The sequence below is a fragment of the Peromyscus californicus genome, unplaced genomic scaffold, assembly GCF_007827085.1.
Source record: "Peromyscus californicus insignis strain IS unplaced genomic scaffold, ASM782708v3 Scaffold_4__1_contigs__length_199733344, whole genome shotgun sequence".
Lineage (NCBI taxonomy): Eukaryota > Metazoa > Chordata > Mammalia > Rodentia > Cricetidae > Peromyscus > Peromyscus californicus.
In genome coordinates this window covers 175,627,020-175,649,616 of record NW_026294562.1, presented here as the reverse complement: position 1 = coordinate 175,649,616, position 22,597 = coordinate 175,627,020, and the positions used below count along the sequence as shown (strand labels likewise).

Below are 22,597 nucleotides of genomic sequence, written 5' to 3'. Positions count from 1 at the left end.
CACCTGGCTCTGTGTCCCGAGTGCTGGCAGGCACCACCACTGCCCGGTGCCCCAAGTTTTAAAACACCCAACCTGCTGAGCCACACTAGCCACCAAAACATGTTTTTTAGATTTTACAAAATTACAAAATTTTACAAAATTTTTAGATCTTACAAAAGGAAAAACAAATATTGAAAGATTAATATTTGTTAATATAAAAATTTTTGTTAAAAATATTAATTTTGTTTAAAAATTTGTTACAATTTTTGTTGGTTTGTTTTTTGAGACAGGATTTCTTTGTGTATCCCTGACTGTCCTGGAATTCATTCTGAAGACCAGGCTGATCTTGAACTCACAAAGATCAGCCTAATTCTGCCTCCCAAGTACTGGGATTAAAGGGGTGTGCCACAGCCACCTGGCTTGGAAAGCTTTATTTGTTAGAGCACAAACAAAATATCACCACATTTTCCCCTTTTTGTCTAAAATAAAAAAGGTTTTTAACTAATATAAGAAAAACTATATACAATAAGTACAATAACTGTACACAATGTATGCAGGCAATAAATACATCAACATTGTCTAGTCCATTTACAATTGACAAATTCAGGGAAAATACTCTTTATCTACCCTATCTTGGTGAGTCCAAAAGGTTGTATCTATTTCACTTTCTATTCTAACTTGTGTTATCAAAATTACCTTTTAATGTCTCTCAACCTTATATACTTTACACCTCTTTAGTGAATTTCTTTTCTAAATCTGGTAACAAGGAAAACTATAACTATAAAGTCTTCAACTCCATCAGAGACCCAAGAAGGATATAATATTACCTGAGTGTGGTGATATATTGTGTACCCTAATAAACTTGCCTGAGGATCAGAGGACAGAGCCAGCCACTAGATTAGATTTAGAAGTCAGGTGGTGGTGGCATATGCCTTTAATTCCAGCACTTGGGAGGCAGAGCCAGGCAGATATCTGTGAGTTTGAGGCCAGCTTGGTCTACAGAGTGAGATCCAGGATTTGTCTTGAAAAAAAAAAAAACCAAAAAAAGAAAAAAATCCTAGCACTTGGGAGGCAGAGATCTGCCTGGATCTCTGTGAGTTCAAGGCCACCCTGGACTACATGAGATTGACTTAGTCTAGGAGAGACACAGAGCCAAGCAGTGGTGGCACACACTTTTAATCTCAGTACTTGAGATCTCATGCCTTTGCTTGGGAAGCACACAAGCCTTTAATCCTAGGAAGTAATATGGCAGGGCAGAGAAAGGTATATAAGGCGTGAGGAAACAGGAACTCACTCTCTTATAGGCTGAGGATTTCGTAGAGGTAAGAACTAGTGGCTGGCTGCTCTGCTTCTCTGATCTTTCAGCTTTCACCCTGATATCTGGCTCTGGTTTTGTTTTTTTTTTTTATTAAAAGACTATCTAAGATTCGAACAACACCTGAGTAAGCAGGAAGTGCAAGCAAGCAACTTCCAAAAAATGTGAGAAATGACAGAAACAGTTGGCTGTCTTGGACAGTCACCCAAGGTTCCTTTGCAATGTTGGGACATCTATATTTAGTCTACAGGCCTAGAATATCTGACAGACTCATCTGTGAAGCAGGATTGTTCTGAAGGGCTGTCCTACCTTGTCTTGGCAAAGTTTGGCAGTCCTTTCATTGTGTCCTGCTTGTCCCATTTGGACAGCATACTGTCAGCAGTCAAAGCAATGGCATTTTCTTGCCCAGTGGCTAACTTTTGCCACAAAGAAAATAAACTCCATATGGAGTTTCTTCAATGCCCATCATCTTCTCTGAAGTAAATTGGTGCTGCCAGGAGCAGACATGTCTCATTGTCATAAAAAAAGAACCTATGTTATCAAAGCATCTTAAATGCCATATTCTGTAGATCTCTGAAGTGTTTGATGACCACCTGTCTACTTAAAATATATCTGTTTGACCTTGAAAACATACCTGATTACAAGCTTAATTGTAATAGGTGACCAGCTGCTAACCTGCATTTCTTTATTATCCTAAATAGTTTGTAATAATAACTCCCAAGGACTAGCAATTTGCATTACATTGTTAAATGAGATGTGGAAGTACAGTACCTTGAACAAGATTAGAAATGTACATACATTATGTTCTAACAAAAATAATCTCAACTTTTTATCAATATACAAAGATACATATCAATGTAAAATATTTAAAACAAGTAGTTGCTTTTTAAAAGTAGATTCAAGCCGGGTGGCGGTGGCGCAAACCTTTAATCCCAACACTCAGAGGCAGAGCCAGGTGGATCTCTGTGAGTTCAAGGCTACAGAGTGAGTTCCAGGAAAGTCAAAAAGCTACACAGAGAAACCCTGTCTCGGAAAAAAAAATTAAAAAAAAAAAAATATATATATATATATATAAAGGTAGATTCAATAAGCCCTTTTAGCCTATCATTTCTATATTCCCTGTTTTTCTTTTTTTCTTTTCAAAACAAGAACCCTGCCAGGGCAGTGGTGGTGCATGCCTTTAATCCCAGCACTCAGGAGGCAGAGCCAGGTGGATCTCTGTGAGTTCGAGGCCAGCCTGGTCTACTGAGCAAGATCCAGGAAAGGCGCAAAGCTACACAGAGAAACCCTGTCTCGGACAAACAAACAAACAAACAAACACAAGAACCCTTAATCTAAACTTCTTTGTTCAGCTTTTTTCTTGACCATTACCAATAACAACTTGCAAACAACTGGCTAAAAAAATGACAATATGCATAAACCATTGAATGACCAGAAACCACCCACCCACCTCTTGGGAATGTGGGCATCGTGTTCTTAAATTTACTTCCTGCTGTCTGGGGCCAACATCATCTTTAGGGGATCCTGAAAAGAAACATTTGGGTTAATTGTCAAGTCCTAGGAGAGGTAACTATATCATTTGTTGTCCAGTTTCTTGTCTCAGATTCTGGCTAGAGTAGTCTGTGAGACTGGATCATCTCAGCTAGCCACCTTGAAATGGTACTGAGTAGTTTGTAGTCCAAAGCCGATCTTTGGGTGGTGTTTGTCAGCTTAGTGGTGTTATCATAATCCATGTGGAATCATCGTTGTGGGGCCCCATCATCCTTTTGGAGACTTCCAAACCCACTGTCAGGCATGGTCATTGTTCACTGCTGAACACTTAAACATTTCAAATGTCATATGCAGCAGACCTCAAAGAGGTTAAAGGATCAATATTTGTTATGTACATCCAGAGTACAAAAACTTAATTCCTAGTTACCTGATAGAGAATCAAACCTGAAATCATGTACAGGAAGCTAGATGAAACATTTTTCTAGAATTAGTTAGTACCCTATATGACCATTAATATCATGACAAAAGTTAAATTTTGAGATAATATTTATACATTAAGAAAAGTTTTGGGGTTGGGGATTTAGCTCAGTGGTAGAGCACTTGCCTAGCAAGCACAAGGCCCTGAGTTCGGTCCTCAGCTCTGGAAAAAAAAGAAAAGTTTTGGGTTTTTTTGTTTTTTTTTTGTTTTTTTTTGGTTTTTCCGAGACAGGGTTTCTCTGTGTAGCTTTGCGCCTTTCCTGGAACTCACTCTGTAGACCAGGCTGGCCTTGAACTCACAGAGATCCACCTGGCTCTGCATCCCGAGTGCTGGGATTAAAGGCGTACACCACCACCGCCCGGCTTTTAACATTTTTATTTATGTGCATTGGTGTTTCACCTGCATGTATGTCTGTGTGAAGGTGTCAGATCCCCTGGAATTGGAGCTACTGACAGTTGTGAGCTGCCATGTGGGTGCTGGGAATTGAACCCAGGTCCCCTGGAAGAACAGCCAGTGCTCTTAACTGCTGAGCCATCTCTCCAGCCCTAAAAGAAAAGTTTTTTAAAAAAGTCAAAATAAAACCAAAGGACTATGAGATTAGATTAGTGACAATAAAACAGTCCCTGAATTTTTGTTTGTCTTTTGTCCTGTGTCAGGTGGCATGATCTGAGAGTTTGGATTTTACTTTTAACAGGCATGCTTGGGTTTGGAGGAGAGAGCCACGCTCCAGCTCCAAAGCCAGCTTTAGTTTGTAATTGAACTGAGACTACAAAAAGATCGTTTGCATTATGTGTCTGTAGAGAACAACAGAAACAAACACTTGGGAGATTTGTGAAATTTTATCCTGTTGAAAATGTGATTTATCAATAGGCCAATTTACTCTTTTCCTTGGGATTTTTTTTTTTTTTTTTTTTTTTTTTTGTGGCTGAATCATCCTTTTTCTTCAGATGTCTCATTTATCCAGTGGTCTTCAGATTCCTTAGGTGGATATCTTTATTCTCCTGAAAGACAAAAATCAAAACCCTTCCCAAACCCTGACTTTAGGGAGGTTCCCTTTTGGCAAGTTATATCTGATCAGATGAAAAGCATTTGTTAGTTGTATAAGTTAATTTAAATTGGATGGTCATGCTGGTTGATGAACTATCACCTCTTCTAATTAATAGGTCTCTCTTGTTCAAATTGAATCTTTATTAATTTTGATGGTATCCATAGCTTTTCTTCTCCTGAAGAAACAAAAGCAAAACCCCTAAAAAACCTAACGTAACACATATCCTGGTTTCCATTTTTTAAACTATACATGCTGATTTAATTCTGTAGTTTTTTCTATTATCCAATGTCTCTTCGTAGCTGTTGTTCCTTTCTCATTAGCATTTAGAAAATTCAAAGTTAGTAAAACATTATGCAATCTATTTCTGGGGGTTTTGTTACCCCTTTCTGTTTATTTAGCATAACCTTTAGAGTTCAATTTGATCTTTCCATAACTGCTTGCCCTGTAGGACTTTGTGTACACCTATAAGATCCTTTATATTGTAATAAGCAAAAAACTGTTTCATTTTACTCAAAACTGTTGCACAAAGCCTAATTGGTCTTAATAAAAACCCAGAGCCAGATATTGGGGTAAGTGCTGAAAGACCAGAGAAGCAGAGCAGCCAGGCACTAGATAGTTCTCACTTCTAGGAATCTAGGACTCCTTATCCTGAGAGAGACTCGAGCTCCTCTCTCCTCCCGCCTTATATTCCTTTCTCTGCCCAGCCATATCACTTCCTGCCTCAACCTCCCTGGTGCTGGGATTAAAGGCATGTGCCACTACTGCCTGGCTGTTTCTCTTTTAAATCAATCTTGTGTAGCTCAGGGTGGCCTTGAATTCATAGAGATCCGTCTGCCTCTATGGCTAACTAGTGGCTGGCTTTGCCCTCTGATCTTCAGGCAAGCTTTATTTGTTAGAGCATACACAAAATATCAGGACAAGAAACATATGCTGGAACATTGTCAGTCTTAATTTGTACAGGTATACCCATGATGACCATAACTTCTAGCAAATGTGTGATTACAGGATCATCCTTTTCAGAACTCAAAGCAGTTACCCATTGAAATCCTGAATAGGTATCAATGGTGTGGTGTACATATTTTAATTTTCCAAATTCTACAAAAAGAAACATATCCATCTGCCAGATTTCATTCCTCTGAGTACTGTTTGGGTTACATCCTGCTGGTGGTAGAGTTTGATTGTAAAAAGTACAAGTAGGACATTTTCTTATAATTTCCTTGACTTATTGCCAAGAGATGGAAAAATCCTTTTTCAAACCCTTACTATTGACATGGTGGGGTTTTTTTTATTTTTTATTTTTTGTTTTGTGAAACTCTGAGGCCTCCAGCACATTTCCTATCAATAGTTGATCAATTTCTTCATTACCTTGTGCTAGATGGCCTGGCAGACCTGTATGGGATTGGATGTGTGTTCCATATAAGGGATGATTCATATTCCTGATTATTTCTTGTAACTGAATAAATAATGAAGCTAATTCTGACTCATCAGGAATAAATTCAGGAGTTTCAATGTGTAAAACAACTCCTTCTTCATTATAAGAGTCAGTAACTATGTTAAGAGGTTCTGTAAAATCCATTAATAACAACAGAATAGCATACAATTCTGACTTTTGGACAGAATCATAAGGGCTTTGAGCCACTTTACTTAAATTTTCTGATTTGTAACCTGCCTTTCCTGATTTATTTGCACCAGTATAGAATGTAGGGGCTCCAGAAGTTGGTGTTCCCCGTACAATATGAGAAAGAATCCAGTTAGTTCTCTTTATAAATTGAATTCTCTTGCTTTGGGGACATTTGCTGTTAATCTCTCCCAAAAAATTACTGCAAGCTCTTTGCCAAGGTTCACTTTCTGCCCATAATTTGTCAATTTCATTGTTATTTAAAGGTACTACAATTTCTGCTGGGTCTATTCTTGCTAATTGACAAAGTCTCAATTTTCCTTTTAGAATCAACTCAGAGACCTTTTCCACATATGTTTTTAATTTTTTTTTTTTTACTCTGCTTATGTGGTAAAAAGATCCATTCTAAAATAATATCTTCCCTCAGCATTAATTTTCCTGTAGGAGAATGGGTAGAAGGTAAAATAACTAGAATGCAGTCAAGCTCTGGATCCAAAGGATCCACATGTGCATCCTGAATTTTCTTTTCCACCTGTCACGAAGTGTCACGGTACAGGTGTGTGGGTTCACGCGGATCCATGGAAAGAAGACTCAAAGCATCTTAAGAATGAATCTAGCCTTTGCGACTGCGGGGGTCCAGCCTTGAAGGACTGAAGCCCTTTCCCTTTGCCCAGGGCATTTTTATTTCTCTCCATATTTACACTTTATCAAGTTGGTTTCCATATGCTCAAAACAACCTGAAAGAAGCTCCCCAAAATACAATGCCAAGTGTAAATTCCTCGACTCATCAGGCACTGTGATTTTCTTGGTTTTCTGAACCAAGTTTTGTATAGGCCTTTGTATAGGCCTTGGGAGACTCTGAGACAAGACTCACATAGGACAACCAGAGAAACAAAAGGTATCAGTTAAACAAAAGATGGATTAGGGCTAGGTGCTACTCTCTTGGAGCCAGGCCAGGAGTAGCTCAGCAGGAATGTATCCACACCCACCAAAACCAATTCTCTCACAGCTTCAGCTGACAATTCTCTTGGACTATTTCAGTCCTTGTCACCATCTAAGGTTTTGAACAAATTACTCAGTTCATGATTTTTCACCCCAATAGTGGGCCGTAGATGGGAAATGTCTCCTAGCAATCTTTGAAAGACATTAAGAGTCCACAACTAATCTCTCCTAATTTGTACCTTTTGGGGTCTAATTTTTTGTAGACCTATTTTATATCCTAAATAATTAATAGAATCTCCTGTTTGTATTTTTTCAGGAGCAATTTGTAATCCCCAACAAGGCAAATTTTTCTTTACTTCTTCAAACAGTCTTTCTAAAGTATCTACATCTGAATCAGCTAGTAAGATGTCATCCATGTAATGGTAAACTACTGATTGAGAAAATTGCTTACATATTATTTCCAATGGCTGACTTACAAAATATTGGCACAGGGTGGGGCTATTTAACATTCCCTGTGGGAGAACCCTCCATTGATATTTCTTAACAGACTGAGAATTATTATAAGTAGGCACCAAGAAGGCAAATCTTTCTCTGTCTTTTCTTGTAAAGGTATAGCGGAAAAAAAAAAAGTCTTTTAAATTGATAACTATAAGAGGCCATCTATTAGGTAACAGAATAGGCAAAGGAATTCTAGATTGTAGAGAACCCATTGGCTGAATTACCATGAAAATAGCTCTTGGATCTATCACCATTATCCATTTTCCAGATGTCTTTTTAATAACAAATACAGGAGAATTCCAAGGGCTGGTTGATTCTTCAATATGTTGAGTATTTAACTGCTCCTGTACCAGCTGTTCTAAGGCCTGTAGTTTCTCTGCCATACAGGTTTGTCCATCAACCATTTTTGTTTGTTTGTTTGTTTGTTTGTTTGTTTGTTTTTCAAGACAGGGTTTCTCTGTGTAACTTTGCACTTTTCCTGGAACTCACTCTGTAGCCTAGGTTGGCCTTGAACTCACAGAGATCCACCTGCCTCTGCCTCCTGAATGCTGGGATTAAAGGTGTGTGCCACCACCACCCAGCTCCATCAACTATTTTTTTTAAAGATTTATTTATTATGTATACAGTGCTCTGCCTGCATGTATGCTTGCACACCAGAAGAGGGCACCAGATCTCATTACAGATGGTTGTGAGCTACCGTGTGGTTGCTGAGAATTGAACTCAGGACCTCTAGAAGAACAGCCAGTGCTCTTAACTGCTGAGTCATCTCTCCAGCCCCCATCTGTCAATCATTTTAAAAGCAGGGCTGTTGGTGTCTTTGAAAGATCAGCAGCTGTTGTGCCCTGTTCTTGCACAACCTAAATGGTTTGTGGCTGTTCTTTATAATACCTTCTAATATTTTTTCCCAGGAACATACATTAGTTTATGGTTTGTTTCTAAGATTAGAGGAATGTTAATCTGAGTATTCCATTGCTGTAACAAATCATGTCTCCATAAATTCATTGCTATGTTAAACATGTATGGCTTTAATTTTCCTCTCTGTCCTTCTGGCCCTTTACATTTGACCAATCTCATAGTCTGTTTTACCTGAGATAAAGTACCAGTCCCTAAAAACTGAACATTTTCCTCCTGAAGAGGCTAATTTGGATGCCAAGATTCCGTTGTAATTATTGTTACACCTGCAACTGTGTCTACAAGACCTTCAGTAAGAACATCATTTGTGTTTTTAATTTTGGTCTTTGTTCATTTATAGAAGTTTGTCAAACTATTCACTTTATGGTTTCTCCAGAATTTTTCATTCTCCCTTCTATAGCTGTTCTATCATCCAGAGCAGTGTGGGTTCTTACAATAGGCATTAGGTTCCTTAATTGCTCTGAGAAGGAGTTTCTTCCACAATGTCAGGAAATGGCTGAACTGAATTTGACATGGGGGCCTGCAAGAAGCCCCCAAAATTGTTTCCCAATGGGAAAGAGTTACCTGACTGTCCCTTGTTGATCTACATTCATTAGTCCAATGCTTGCCTTTGCCACACCTTCTGTATAATCCAGAAGGGAGGGGTGTTCTATTGGGATTATTCTTAGAAAAAACATTGTTTCTAGGAACACTCTGTTTGCAATCACTTTTTAGGTGACCTTGTTTATTGCTATTGAAATACTTGACATTTTGACTTTTCTTCAAACCTCTGGAAATCACCTCTCCTATCCAAGCATCACCATGGTTGTGAGATTCAATATTGACACTATCTCGGATTCATTCCTCTAAGCGTGCTGATCTTGCCTTTAGTGGCCTAATTACCATTTTGCATTGAGCATTAGCATTTTCAAAAGCCAGAGATTCAATTATTATTTGTCTAGCTTCTGAATTTGGTATCATTCTATTTACTGCTGAAGAAATCTTTGTAAGAAATCAGCAAAGGTTTCTTTTGGGCCCTCTATAACTTTAGTAAATGACTCAGTTTTGTTTCCTACTTCTTCAATCTGTCCCAAGCATTCAAGGCTGCTGCATGGCATAAAGCCAGGGTGCGGATATCATATAGAGATTGCCTTTCCACATTAGCATACTCTTCGTCTCCAAGAAGTTAGTCTTGGAAAGTTTCCATACCCTTAGCCCTACTTTGTTGTTGACTTAGCCTCATCTTTCCACCAGGTCCTCCATTGTAATTGAGGACCAGGCTCCAAGACTGCTATAACCAAATCTCTCCAGACTTGAGGATAATTTTATTACAAGTTGACCATGAGTTTAACATCTGCTTCACAAAATGTGAATGCATGCCATATGAGAATATCACTTCCTTGACTCTCCTCAAATCTAACATTTGTATAGGAGTCCACTCAGCTCTTACACAATCTTGGGGGATGTAGATGTAACCAACTGTCTTATTAAATAAGAAACACAGAACCAATGCAAAGAAGAAAGCCAAGAGGTCAGAGCTAAGAGCTAAAACCTTACCCTTCCTCCTGCGGTGGTCCTATCTCTCCGAAAGAGAGCTACTTCCTGTGTTAAAGTCTTTATATAGACTTTCTGTTCTGCCTTCTCATTGGTTGTAAACCCAACCACATGACCGCCTCGTCACTGCCTGTCTGTACAGACCTCCAGGTCTTCTATGGTTGGTATTGAGATTAAAGGCGTGTGTATCCAATACTGGCTGTATCCCTGAATACACAGACTTACCTAGCTCTGCCTACCAAGTGCTGGGATTACAAGCGTATGCCACCACCGCCCGGCTTTCCTATGGCTTGCTAATAGCTCTGACCCCCGGGCAACTTTATTTATTAACATACAAATAACATTTTAGTACAAATAAAATACCACATTTCCCCTTTTCTATTTTAATAAAAAGAAAAAAGGAAAAAGCTTATAACTAATATAAGAAAAACTATATACAAAAGTACAATAACTATATACAATATATACAAGTAATAAATACCTAAACAATGTCTAGTCCATTTGTATTTGACAAATTCAGAGAAAATAATTCCATTATCTATCCTATTGTATCTAATTCACTTTCTATCCTAATTAATCTTCAATTATAACTAACTAATCTTCAACTCCCTCAGAGACCCAAGAAGGAAATAATATTAGCTAACAAAAATAAAAACAGGAAGTACATGCAAGCAACTTCCAAAAAATTGTGAGTTGACAGAAACAGCCAGCTGCTTGAACAGTCATCTGAGGTTTCTCCACAGTGTTGGGGCATCATCTTCAGCCTATAGGCTTAGCGTATTTGACAGACTCATTTGTGAAGTAGATGTACACAAGGTCAACAGTTCAACCTCACATTGGGCGAGAACAGTCCATGTACCAGAAATACCTGAATTCCACTAGTGTCATGTCATGATTCAGGATTTTAAATTCTGGAAATTGTTGATGTTTTTTGAATTCAGCTGTCCATTCTTCTTGGCTATGTGTATATGTGGCTTCATCTCAGCATCCCGTTCTTCTCCACATCCCTCTATTAAATGCCATTCTACTATTGAGAGGTGTGAGCTTAATTACTCTTCAAGAATAACTGTTTCAGCTGCTGTTCCATTGCACATCAGAAGCCATCGGCCCACTGCCTGTTCAGCTGCCTTCAAAGAAAAGGACACTGTACCTTTTCCGGATTGCGAAGGCCACTTCAGGGATGGTGCCATATTGTCCTGGCCTCAGAAGATGCCTTTTGATAAAGCCATAACCACACTTGTTTTAGCAAGAATCAGTAGTCCTTTGTTTCATGTCCTGTTTGTCAGCAGTTGATTTGAGGATACTTTGTCGTCCAGTGGCTAACTTTTGCCACGATGAAAGTTAACTCCAATTGCAGTTTTTTCAATGCCCATATTTTCTTTGAAGTAGATTGGTACTGCCAGGAGCCGACATGTCTCATAGTCATAACAAAAAAGAAAAGTTTCCTAAGTTATTAAAACATTTTAAATGCCATATTCTGTAAATCTCTGAAGGGTTTGAAGATGACTTGTCTATCTAAAATATATCTGCTCAATCTTGAAAACACCTAATATGACTACAAGTTCTATTATAATGTCTAACTACTAACTTTGATTTCTTTATATCCTAATAGTTGGTAATAATAACATTCAAGGATCAGAAAATTGTATTACATTGCTAAATGAATGGTATAAATACAGTTAGAAATATACATATTGCATTTTCAAACAATATCATTTCAATATATATGTTTTGTATACAATATAAACAATCCAATCCAATGTAAAGTACTTAAAACTAGTAATTGTCTTTTTCTTTCCTTTCTTTCTTTTTTTTTTTAAACAAGAACCTTAAATCTAATCTCCTTTGCTTAGCCCTTTTCCTAGCCCTTGACAACAACTTGTAACCAACCCCCTAATCAATGAAAATTATCCCAGACCCAAAACCCATTAAAAGACCAAAAAAACCACCCGCCCCACACCACCTCTTGGGAATGTGGGCATCGTATTATTGAAATTGCTTCCTGCTGGGTATGGGCGAAGGTATCTTTATCCTGAAAAGAAAAATTTTAGGTTAATTGTCAAATTCTAGGAAAGGTAACTATATCCTTCGTTATCCAGTCTGTGTATAATGCCAAAGTTCAGGGTTTATCTCAAATCCTTATTCAAGTAGTCTTTGAGACTGGATCATCTCAGCTAGCCCTCTCAAAATTGCTCTGAGCACTTTGTAGTCCAAAGCTGATCTGTAGATGATGTTTGTCAACTTAGTGATGTTATTATTGTCCATGTGGAATTGTTGTTGTTGTGGGGCCCCATCTTCTTCCTGGAGACTTCAGTTGATGTTAGGCCTGGCCGTGATTTCCTGCAGAAAACTGATAAGAGACTCGAACACAAAGACATATATATGCAGCTAATTGAAGTCTTTTTTCTAGAATTAGTTAGTACTCTATATGACCATTCATATCTTAACAAAGTTTAAAATGTATATATATCTATATATATTAATCTTGTAAATTTTGATATAAAATTCATACTTTAAGAAAAGTTTAAAGAATCAGAATAGAATCAAAGAGTTGAGATTAGTAATAGAATAGTCCCTTAATTAATTTGGCTTTTCTCCTGTCCCATAGCAGAAGATGGCTCTTTTCTTCTGGCATTTTCCTTTTAACAACATGCTTGAGTTTAAAGAAAGAGAGAGCCATTCTCCAACTCCAAAGTCAGCTTTAAATTTTAATTGAATTGTGACTATTAGAAGACCAATAGTGTTAGATCTTTAGAGAAGAGCAGAAACAAACATTTAGGAAGACATAAAATTTTTTAGATGATACACCCATACGCCATTTCACTCTGTTTCCTGGGATAGACGATTTGTCCCTTTTCTTCAGTTGTCCCATTTGTCCAGTGTTCTTCAGATTCCTTAACCTTCATTCTCCTAAAAGACAAAAACAAAAACCTTTCCCCAAGGTTTTTTGGGGATGTTCCTTTTTGACAAGTTATCTGATTAAATGAAAAGGCATGTGTTACTGGTGTAAGTTAGTTTAAATTGGATGTTTACGATAGTTGATGAACTATCACCTCCTCTAATTGAGAGGTCTCTCTTGTCCAAATTGAACCTTTATCAATTTTGATGGTACCCACAGCTTATCTTCTCCTGTAGAAACAAAAGCAAAACCTCGTCCCCAACGTAACACATACCCTGGTTTCCATTCTGAGGTCAGCACATCCTTAAAGTATATAGGCTGATTTAATTCTGTAGTTTTTTCTATTATCCAATGTCTCTCTGCAGCTGTTGTTCCTTTCTCATTGGCACTGAGAAAATTCAAAGTTAATAGAGCATTATGTAATCTATTTCTGGGGGTTTTTGTTACCCCTTTCTGTTTACTTAGCATATCCTTTATAGTTCAATTTGATCTATGACTGCTTGACCTGTAGGATTATGTGGTATACCTGTAATATGCTTTATATTGTAATAAGCAAAAAACTGTTTCATTTTAACAGAGACATATGATGGAGCATTATCAGTTTTAATTTGTGCAGGTATACCCATGATGGCCATAACTTCTAGCAAATGAGTGATTACAGAATCAGCTTTTTCAGAACTCAAAGCAGTTGCCCATTGAAATCCTGAATAAGTATCGATGGTGTGGTGTACATATTTCAATTTTTGGGGATATCTATCATTTGGAGTTCCTGTAAGGTTACTGGATAAATTAAGGTTGGCTCTTTGAAAACCTTAGGCTGTTCCTTTCTAACCTTACAATGCAATGCTGAGACTGGTTCTCCTTTAAATTCCTCTGCCCGGGTCTGAATAGCTCTATGATCTGTTTTAGTAAGTTTTTCTAAAACTTGTATCTTGACACTCATATTAACCAACGTTGTAAATGACTTTTTAAATTGACATTATGGAAACCCCATCTAAATTAATTATACTCTCATTTAATTGCTCCATTTTCAAACTGTCCAATATATTATCATACAGAGACTTAACTCCCTTCATTGTAATAGTGTTTCCCATTTTTTTAATGTGAAGAAAAAACTCTTTTAACTAATTCCTCCCTTTAAGAATTCCCAGTTGTCTCACCAAATCTGTCAATGATACGATTCAGATGATGGTGAAGTGTGGGGTTGATTGCTCTGTGTAGAACAGAAGCCTGAGCGATTTTCAAGGCAGCTACCTAGTTTGGCAGCAGCCAGAGGAGGGGTACAGGGAGAGCCCACAGCCCACCGGGAGAGAAGAAGAAAAAGAACCAGCTGTCTGCACAGGGGGAGGTACGAAAGCTTCAAACTCCCGAGGTTTTGGGAGCCCCACGGCCTATGGAGTTTGCCACAGAGATGCTGCAAAAGAAAAACCCCAACTCTCTCAGAGGCTTGAGGAAAAGAAAGGAAAACTTTAGCTGGAGGGGTAGTGGCCCTGGTTGTCTTTAGCTCTGGCACCACAGGCAAGCAGCTTTTCCATAAATTGATGCCCAAAAAGTTGAATGCCAGATATATCACAAATCCTAATTGATCTTAATAAAAACCCAGAGCCAGATATCAGTGTAAATGCTGAAAGATCAGAGAGACAAAGGAGCAAACCACAGCCACGGCCACCTCTAACCTCGACAACTCCTCAGCCTGAAAAGGATGAGCTCCTGTCTCCTCCCACCTTATATTCCTCTCTCCGCCCAACCATCTTGCTTCCTGTCTCCACTTCCCTGGTGCTGGGATTAAAGGTGTGTGCCTCCCAAGCACTGGGATCAAAGGCATAAGATCCCAAGTGCTGGGATTAAAGGTGTGTGCCACCACTGCCTGGCTTCTCCGGCTAACTAGTGGCTTAGCTCTGCACTCTGATCTCCAGGCAAGCTTTATTTGTTAGAGCACAAATAAAATATCAACATAGGAGATAATGTTAGACGTAAGAAAAACTTTATTTCCATATGGTGCTGGGGTAGGGTGAAGACATGCAGGGACATCCAGTCCCCACCCTATAGCTGCTGGGATGGCCTGAGGATGTAGAGAAAGTGTGTCTTTCGTATAGGCAGCTTGGCATGTTGGGGGACATGGACCCCTTCCTCCAGGTTGTCCTCATGGGTGCCCCCACGGAGCCCATCCCGGATGGCCTGCAGGCGATGTCGCTTTTCCATGAGCCAGCGGCTCCCATCCTCGACATCAGGCTGGGTCCTCCGCCTTGGCAGCTTCATGATCCAGAAAGCCACCCGTCGGGGCTCTGGGTGCAAACTGTCTATGGCCTTTGGCACAGGCACCAGAGTCTCTTTCTCCTCCACTTTGGGCACCTGGTAATGTGAGGCACAGGGAGATCCCGGTCAAATGCCATACATCACATCCAAGAAGCTGGGTCACCTCAACCTGTATCTCAGCTCACTTAGTGCTTGGGGCAGACATTTCTGCTTTCTGTCTGTCCTGCTGCATTCTTTATGTAATAAATACGTTTGCTTTTATTATTTAGTTTTGTTTTTGTTTTTGTTTTTGTTTTTCGAGACAGGGTTTCTCTGTGTAGCTTTGCGCCGTTCCTGGATCTCGCTCTGTAGACCAGGCTGGCCTCGAACTCACAGAGATCCGCCTGGCTCTGCCTCCCGAGTGCTGGGATTAAAGGCGTGAGCCACCAACGCCCGGCTATTATTTAGTTTTTAAAGACATTTTTTACCCGCCTCCACGAAGACTTATTTATTTTTATGTGCATTAGTGTTTTGCCTTTATGTATGTCTATGTGAGGATATCAGATTCCCTAGAACTGGAGTTATAGTTGTGAGCTGCCATTAGGTGCTGGGAATTGAACCTGGATCCTCTGGAAGAGCAGCCAGTGTGCCTAACCACTGAACCATCATTCCAGCACACAAATTTGTTTTTTAAACTTCCACCATTGCCTTAGAGATTTATTTTATCTTATGTTTACAAGGGTGTGCCTGAATGTTAAGTGTGTGCACCACTTTAATACATCAGTAGTGCCCTTGCAGAGGATAGGAGCTGAGTTCCCAACACCCATGTCAACTATCTCAGGCACAGGCTCATCTAACTCATCTGTTGCCCTCTTCTGGCCACTGGATGGCTAATTTATGTATATATATATATATATATATATATATATATATATATATATATATATATAAAACTACACAGAGAAACCCTGTCTCAAAAATTTATATATATATATATATATATATATATATATATATATATATATATATATATATATAAATTCATTTTATTTTACTTTTTATGTACCCTCATTGGTGTGAGGGTGTTAGGTCCCCTGGAACTGGATTTACAGTTATGAGCTGCCATGTGGATGCTAGGAATTGAACCTGGGTCCTCTGGAAAAACAGCCAGTACTCTTAACCAAAAGCATTAGCTGGGTCGTGGTGGCGCATACCTTTGATTCCAGCACTCAGGAGGCAGAAGCAGCAGAGTAATTTCTGTGAGTTCAAGGCCAGCCTGGTCTACAGAGTGAGTTCCAGGCCAATCAGGGTTACATGGAAAAAATGTGTCTCCAAAAATCAAAACAAACAAAAAAAGAAAGCACTGAGTTTGGTGTGGTGGTTCACATTTGGAATCCCAGCATTTAGGAGGTAGACTCTAAATCAAAAGCCTTAAATTATGTCATTGTGGTGGCACACGCCTTTAAAACCAGCATCTCGGAGACAGAGGCAGGTGGATCTCAGAGTTGGAGGTCAGTCTGCAAATACAAGCAAGTTCCAGGACGTCAGGGCTACATAGGGAGATCCTATCTCAAAAAACCAAAACCAAACCAAAATAAAGTAAAACATAAAAACAAACATGCATGTCACACTCTTGTTCTGAAATTCCCTAACCTCAGTTGGGCTTGATGGTGCAGGCCTGTTTTCCCAGGTACCTGTAGGTTGAAGCAGGGGCATGGAAAGCTCAGGGTCAGCCTAGGCCCTGGAGTGAGACCCCATCTCAAGAAAAGGCTCTGTCGGTAGAGTGTGTGGGCTCAGTCCCCAGCACTCATGTAATAGCCAGGAGCTGCAGCACATGCTCCGATTGGCCACACATGGTGGCGGGTAGGGCAGAGACTGGAGGATCCTGGGGTTTGCTGACCAGCCAGCTTAACTTAATGGATGATCTTCAGGTTTAGTGAGAAACCCTGTCCCCCCAAAATAGGCTGGAGGCCTGTTGTGGTGTCCCACACCTTGAATCCCAGCACTCAAGAGGTTAATCGTGGTGGAGGCGGGGCAGTCTCTGAGTTCAAGGCTAGTCAGGGCTACACAATGAGATCCTGTGGAAAGTGATTGAGTAAGATACTTACCTGTAATCCCAGCACTGGAGACAGAGCCAAGCAGATCATTGTGAGTTCCAGGCCAGCCTGGTCTACAGAGGGAGATCCAGAACAGGCACCAAAACTACACAGAGAAACCCTGTCTCAAAAAAACCAAAAAACAAGCCAAAACAAAACAAAAAAATAGAACTTAACACCTACTTGGGCATCCCCATGTGTGTACATAGACCCACACACAAACCAAACTAAATCAAAATAAACAAAACACCTCCGAGATGTGCCCTGTACTTCTGGAATTAGTGGAATTCTCTAAGACTGAAGTTCACAAAGCTGTTGGAGACCCTAAAACTCTCTGAGAAGACCAAAACACTTTGTGAGGTTTTTGTATTTGTTTTGAGACAGGGTCCTAATATGTAACCCTGGCTGGCCTGGCACCTGCTTTTTTTCTTTAAGATTTATTTATTTGTTACATACACAGAAGAGGGCACCAGATCTCATTACAGATGGTTGTGAGCCACCATGTGGTTGCTGGGAATTGAACTCAGGACCTCTGGAAGAGCAATCGGTGCTCTTAACCTCTGAGCCAACTCTCCAGCCCGTGGCACCTGCTTTATAGATCAGGTTGGCCGCTTTATAGATCAGGCTGGCCTCTAACTCAGAGATCCTCTTGCCTCTGGCCTAAAATTGTGGCAGTTCTCCTGCCTCAGCCTTCGAAGTACTGGGATCACCTGTGTTTACAACTACATCTATTGACCTGTCCCTTTTGACACATGTCACACTGAGCCCCAAAAATTTTGAGGATATTCCATGTACAGAGTGTTCACTGGCTAATTTTAAATGCCAACTTGCCACAGCCTAGAATTACCTGGGAAGAGACCCTGAATGGGGAATTAACTAGATCAAGGTTGTTAATTGAGGTGGGAAGACCACGGCCCTTGTGGGCAGCACATTCCCTAGTGGGTCCTGAACCACCTATGACAGGACAAAGCAAGCAAAGACGTGTTTTCTCTCTCCTGACAGTAGAGATGAATGATGCAGAAAGTTCCCCTACTGAAGGACTGTAAACCAGACTAGCCCCTTCCTTCCCTACGCTGCTTTTGGCTGGAGTGTTTCATGACAGTAACAGAAAGGAAACCGAACAGTATGGCACAGTGGACCTCCTTGACTATAGAAAAAAAATGCTGATTCCTGGGTACCTGGGGACGCGGTAGGGCCTTACCTTCCAGTCCCCTTCCGTGCTCCCCTCTGGTTCAATGGAGGCCACCACCTTCTCGGAGATGAGCACCTCCCCTGTCTTGTTGTCAGTCACCTGTGAGGATTACACAAGGCGTCAGAACAAACCTGCTTTCCTCCCTCACCTTCCTCTCTCCTGTCAGGAAAAGCAGCATGATGGGTGGAAGTGAGAATTCAGGAAGGACTGTCCTGGTGAGGCACCTTGTCTATCTGCAGGTGGCTGGAGAGGGTATGGTTCCCCATTCTGTGCTCCTGGTTCTCTTCCTGATGGAAGTTCTTGGGAAGGTCCCGGAAGTCCATGGGGGAGGAGAAGAAGTTGTCCAGGTCTCGTACCAGGTCATCCTAGGCCAGAGGGGAACAGTGTGTACACCTGCTGCACTTTCAGGGTGTCCCGAGGCCTTGCTCCAAGTCAGTCCATCCCTTTCTCCCTTGGTCCTCTCATCCCGGGGCCTCTTGCCCCCATACCTGCCTGTCTTTCTGTCCTAGTGCCTTGCTGTTCTTGCCCCTTGCATGTCCTGGCTACCACCCCTCTTCTTTTCTCTACCCATAACCCCATACATACTAGGCAGGCAGGCTGGGGGCCCCTTACTGGGGGCTCTACCTCTGAGCCATACCCTCAGCCACTACACCCCAGCCCTCTTTTATGTATGTATTTTGACTGGGTCTCACTATGTATCTCTGGCTGACCTAGAACTCGATATGCAGACGAAGCTGGCCTCCAATTCAGTGTCCTGACTTTACCTCCCAAAAAAGCTGCCTGGGCTGACCTTGAACTCCCCCCCTCCATGTTGGGATTTCATGTGACCTGCTACTTGGGATGACGAGCTTTCAGCCCCAGGCCCAGCTTCTCTTCCTATTTTGTGTTGTCCTGCATCATCTGTCCGTTCAACCCATTACCTTACAATCCTGCTTTTCTTTGAGATAAAGTCTCGTGTATCCTAGGCTGGCCTCAGACTTCCTATGTAGGAGAAGGTGGGTTTCCTTGTTCCCCTGCCTCCATCTCCTGAGTGTTGGTATAACCGTGCTGGGCAACCAAGCCCAGGCCGTGTGCATGCAAGACAGTCACGCTACCCTCTGAGACACGACTCCAGACCTCTCTGTTCTGTTGACTCTCTTTCTTCTCTCTGCCCCCTCAAGCCCTGCCATCACTCACTTTTAGAAACAGTCGACTGAAGCTTTGAAGGAGACTCTGAAGGCCCAGAAACCCGGAGGAGCCCTCCTGAGGGTCGGCATCATGGATCGGGGCAGCAGAGGAGGTCACGAAGGCTGAGGTGAGCAGCAGCAGCAGGACCCCCAGGCGACACATTGCAGGTGGGTGGGAGGCTGTGACAAGGGCAGTTTCAGATTCAACAATCACCCCTCGGTGGCCCCTCCCCAGGCCCCGCCCACCTGCCCTGCATCCCCTTGGCTCTGGTCCGCACTCTCCACTTCAGGCGCCGTTCATCCGGATTCGGCGTCACTCAGATCCCGTTCCTCACCTTTGCCTACATCCGCTCCTTCTCCTGGACCGCAGCTCGGCCACCGGGCTCCGGACACCGCCGGACCGGGACCGTTAATATCCAGTTCTGGCCTCGAGCCTGAGCAGATTACCGGAGCGTTGGTTGGGTGCCACAGCTCCGCGAGCCTGGCCACGCCCCAATTGTCTGACCACGCCCACCTCCCGCGGTCACCGCAGAATCACCACTACTCCACAGTCAAATTCACACCTCTGTTGTTCATTAACCACATCTCTTACGCCAGAAGTGGATGGTCACGTCCCCACCTGGTGACCTTGCCCATGAGCCAGGCATTTTATTCTACGTCATGCCTCGGAGACAGAGCCACCCTGCGTTTTTCCGCCAACAATGACCTGTAAGCCAGATTTTCCTCTCTGGCCATGCCTCATCCGAGGAACATGCCCTCTTTTCCTGACCACGCCTCCACCCGCTGACCTTCCTAAACTCTCTGACGTCTAAAAGACACGCCTGTCACGTCCCTTCAGGCACAGCCACTTGTCTCCCTGCCCCCAGTTGATGACCTCATGGATGAACAGGCCTTCCTTCCGTGGTCAAGCCCTTGCATACAGAGTCACACCTCCATTCATCACTAACTACTTCCCTTAAGCCAGATCACTAGATCCTCTCCTGATCTTGCCCCTATACTATAACCCCACTCCCATCTGATGATCTCACCCTCTAGCCTCTATTACCTGACCTGGCCTCTGCTGCCCCATCTCGTATTGGCCATGCCCCCGTCGCAGGGCCACGCCCTAATCACTGACCTGGGCCCTGGAACCCTCAGTCCTGCCCACTGTTCTCTGCCCAACCCCCACTCTCCAATGGGAGTCGACCAACAGTTATGGGTGGTCTCGCCCTTTAAGTTAGAACAATGCTTCTGTATCCCAGAACTCCCTGGACCTCTGTTCATCCCATATCCGGGTCTAAGATCATTCATTTAATTTTATTTATCCACAGTGTTAGCACATAGGAATGCCATGGTACAGATGTAAAGGTCAGAGGGCAAGTCTTGAAGAGCTGGTTCTGGCCCGCTACCATGTAGGTCCCCAGGATCGAGCTCAGGCTTGAGTGTAAATGCCTTCACTGCTAAGGCATCTGGTTCACCCTCATTCATCGACTGTGGGGCGTTTACCCACCAACCCCACAGCTCCCCAGAGTTTTCTTGAGTGCGAGCAGCAGGAAATATTAGATAGAAGGATTTATTGCGGAGAATATCGCGGAGATAAACAGATAGAAAATAAAGGATAGCCTCGAGAGGGCCTGGAACCTTTTCCAACGGCCCCTGACTGTCTCTGCCCCTGGGTTTTTATAGAGACACCAAGGGGTGGAGCAAAAGACCTCCTCCCCCAGCACAGCCAAGTGCAGACCATCTCAGACACCTGCACTCAGGCCTGTGGTCTAATCATCCTCTATGCGGACCTGCTGGGTAAAGCCACAAGGAACCTAAGATGATTACCATAGATGTCTTCTCATTTTACAGCTGATTGCATGTAAAAAGCCCAACTAATCCCAAAAAACCTAATTACAGTCCTGTGTTGTATTTTCCAAGAAACCCCAAATCTCAGCTTCCTTCTCTTTCAGACCCACAGAGCCCACATGCCAGCCACTTCTGACTGGGAGCTTGAAGATAGGCAGCCCTTCTTTTCCTCATTTCTTGCTTTTTAAATTTAGAAATAGGGTCTTATGCACCCTAGACCGGCCTTGAACTATGTAGTGGAAGATGTCCTTGAACCTTTGTGTATATCACAAGCAGGTATGAAGATGGCAACCTTCAGGACTGTTCTGCCCACCACGTGGGCACTGGATACTGAACTCAGGTCAACAGGGTGGCAGAAGTCCCTTTCCTTGAGCCCTCTGTCCAGCTCATGGCCGTCTTGTGTCTGTTTTGGGGTTTCTGTCTGTTTTCTCAGAGAATGTCTGTAGTTCATCATGCTGGTTAGTTAGTTCTTTGTTAATTTGATACAGGCATGAGTCATCTGGGAAGAGGGAACTTAATTTACAAAATGTCTCTATCAAATTGGCCTGTAGGCAAGTCTGCAGGGCATTATCTTGATTAATGATTTACATTGGGAGGGCCCAGCCCACTGTGGGTGGTTCCACCCCGGGCCTGTGTTCCTAGGTGCTGTAAGGCCTAGCGAGTCTCGGGGAGCAAGCCAGTGAGCAGGGCTTCTCCATGGTCTCTGCTTCAGTTCCTGCCTCCAGGTTCTTGGTTTGACTTCCTGCTCTGACTTCCTTTCATGATGAACTGTAACTGTAATCTTAGATAAACCCTTTCCTCCCCAAGTTACTTTTGGTCATGGCGCTTTCCACAGCAATAGAAGCCAACTAGAGCATCCGGGCTCGCCCCAGCCTCCCAAGAGCTGGGCTACAGAGGCGTGGCACCGTTTTTACTCAGACCTTCGTATTGAAGAGAGCAAGACCCAGGGCCCCTCAGATACCCACGCTCTGTCCCATGCTGGGACAGGTGCCACTTGCAGCCACTAGTGCCCGTGGAACGTGGAGTCTGCACTTCCATGGATCTTCAGGAACTCTGGCGGGGGGGTGGGGGTGGGGGGTCCAGCCCAACAGGCTTGACTCTGGCCAGCTCACAAGGAAGCTAAGTCCTCAGAAGAAAACAAACCCACCCCAACATCTTACTTATCAAACAGAAAGAGGTTGGACTAGAGACAGCTCTGAGGTGGAACATCTGCCTAGCACAGGAGAGCCTCAGGGTTCTGAGCATCATCTCCAGTTCCACACCACAGAGAGAGAGAGACAGAGAGACAGAGGCTGACTCGAGAGACAGATCAGTGGTTTAGAGCACTGCTCTTTTGGAGGACCCGGATTTGATTCACAACACCCA

At 42.3% G+C, this 22,597-nt stretch overlaps 1 protein-coding gene across 1 annotated transcript; it reads right to left on the bottom strand.

Moving 5' to 3' along the window:
• Nucleotides 1-14,675: 14,675 nt before the first annotated feature.
• Dkkl1 (dickkopf like acrosomal protein 1) lies at nucleotides 14,676-20,362 on the bottom strand. The gene is made up of 5 exons (XM_052711975.1): nucleotides 19,738-20,362; nucleotides 19,413-19,582; nucleotides 18,461-18,601; nucleotides 18,246-18,335; nucleotides 14,676-15,065 (listed from the first exon to the last, which is right to left on the bottom strand). Exons 2-5 carry the CDS (start codon nucleotides 19,563-19,565, stop codon nucleotides 14,757-14,759), a joined length of 693 nt encoding a protein of 230 aa, XP_052567935.1. The 5' UTR covers nucleotides 19,566-19,582; nucleotides 19,738-20,362; the 3' UTR covers nucleotides 14,676-14,756.
• Nucleotides 20,363-22,597: the final 2,235 nt, after the last annotated feature.

Coding starts and splice junctions, on each gene's coding strand:
- Dkkl1 (XM_052711975.1), bottom strand. CDS start 19,565: ATGTGTCGCCTGGGGGTCCTGCTGCTGCTGCTCACCTCAGCCTTCGTG. Junction 18,602..19,412: donor TCAGTCGACTGTTTCTAAAA/GTGAGTGATGGC, acceptor CCTCTGGCCTAG/GATGACCTGGTACGAGACCT. Junction 15,066..18,245: donor GCACGGAAGGGGACTGGAAG/GTAAGGCCCTAC, acceptor TCACATTACCAG/GTGCCCAAAGTGGAGGAGAA.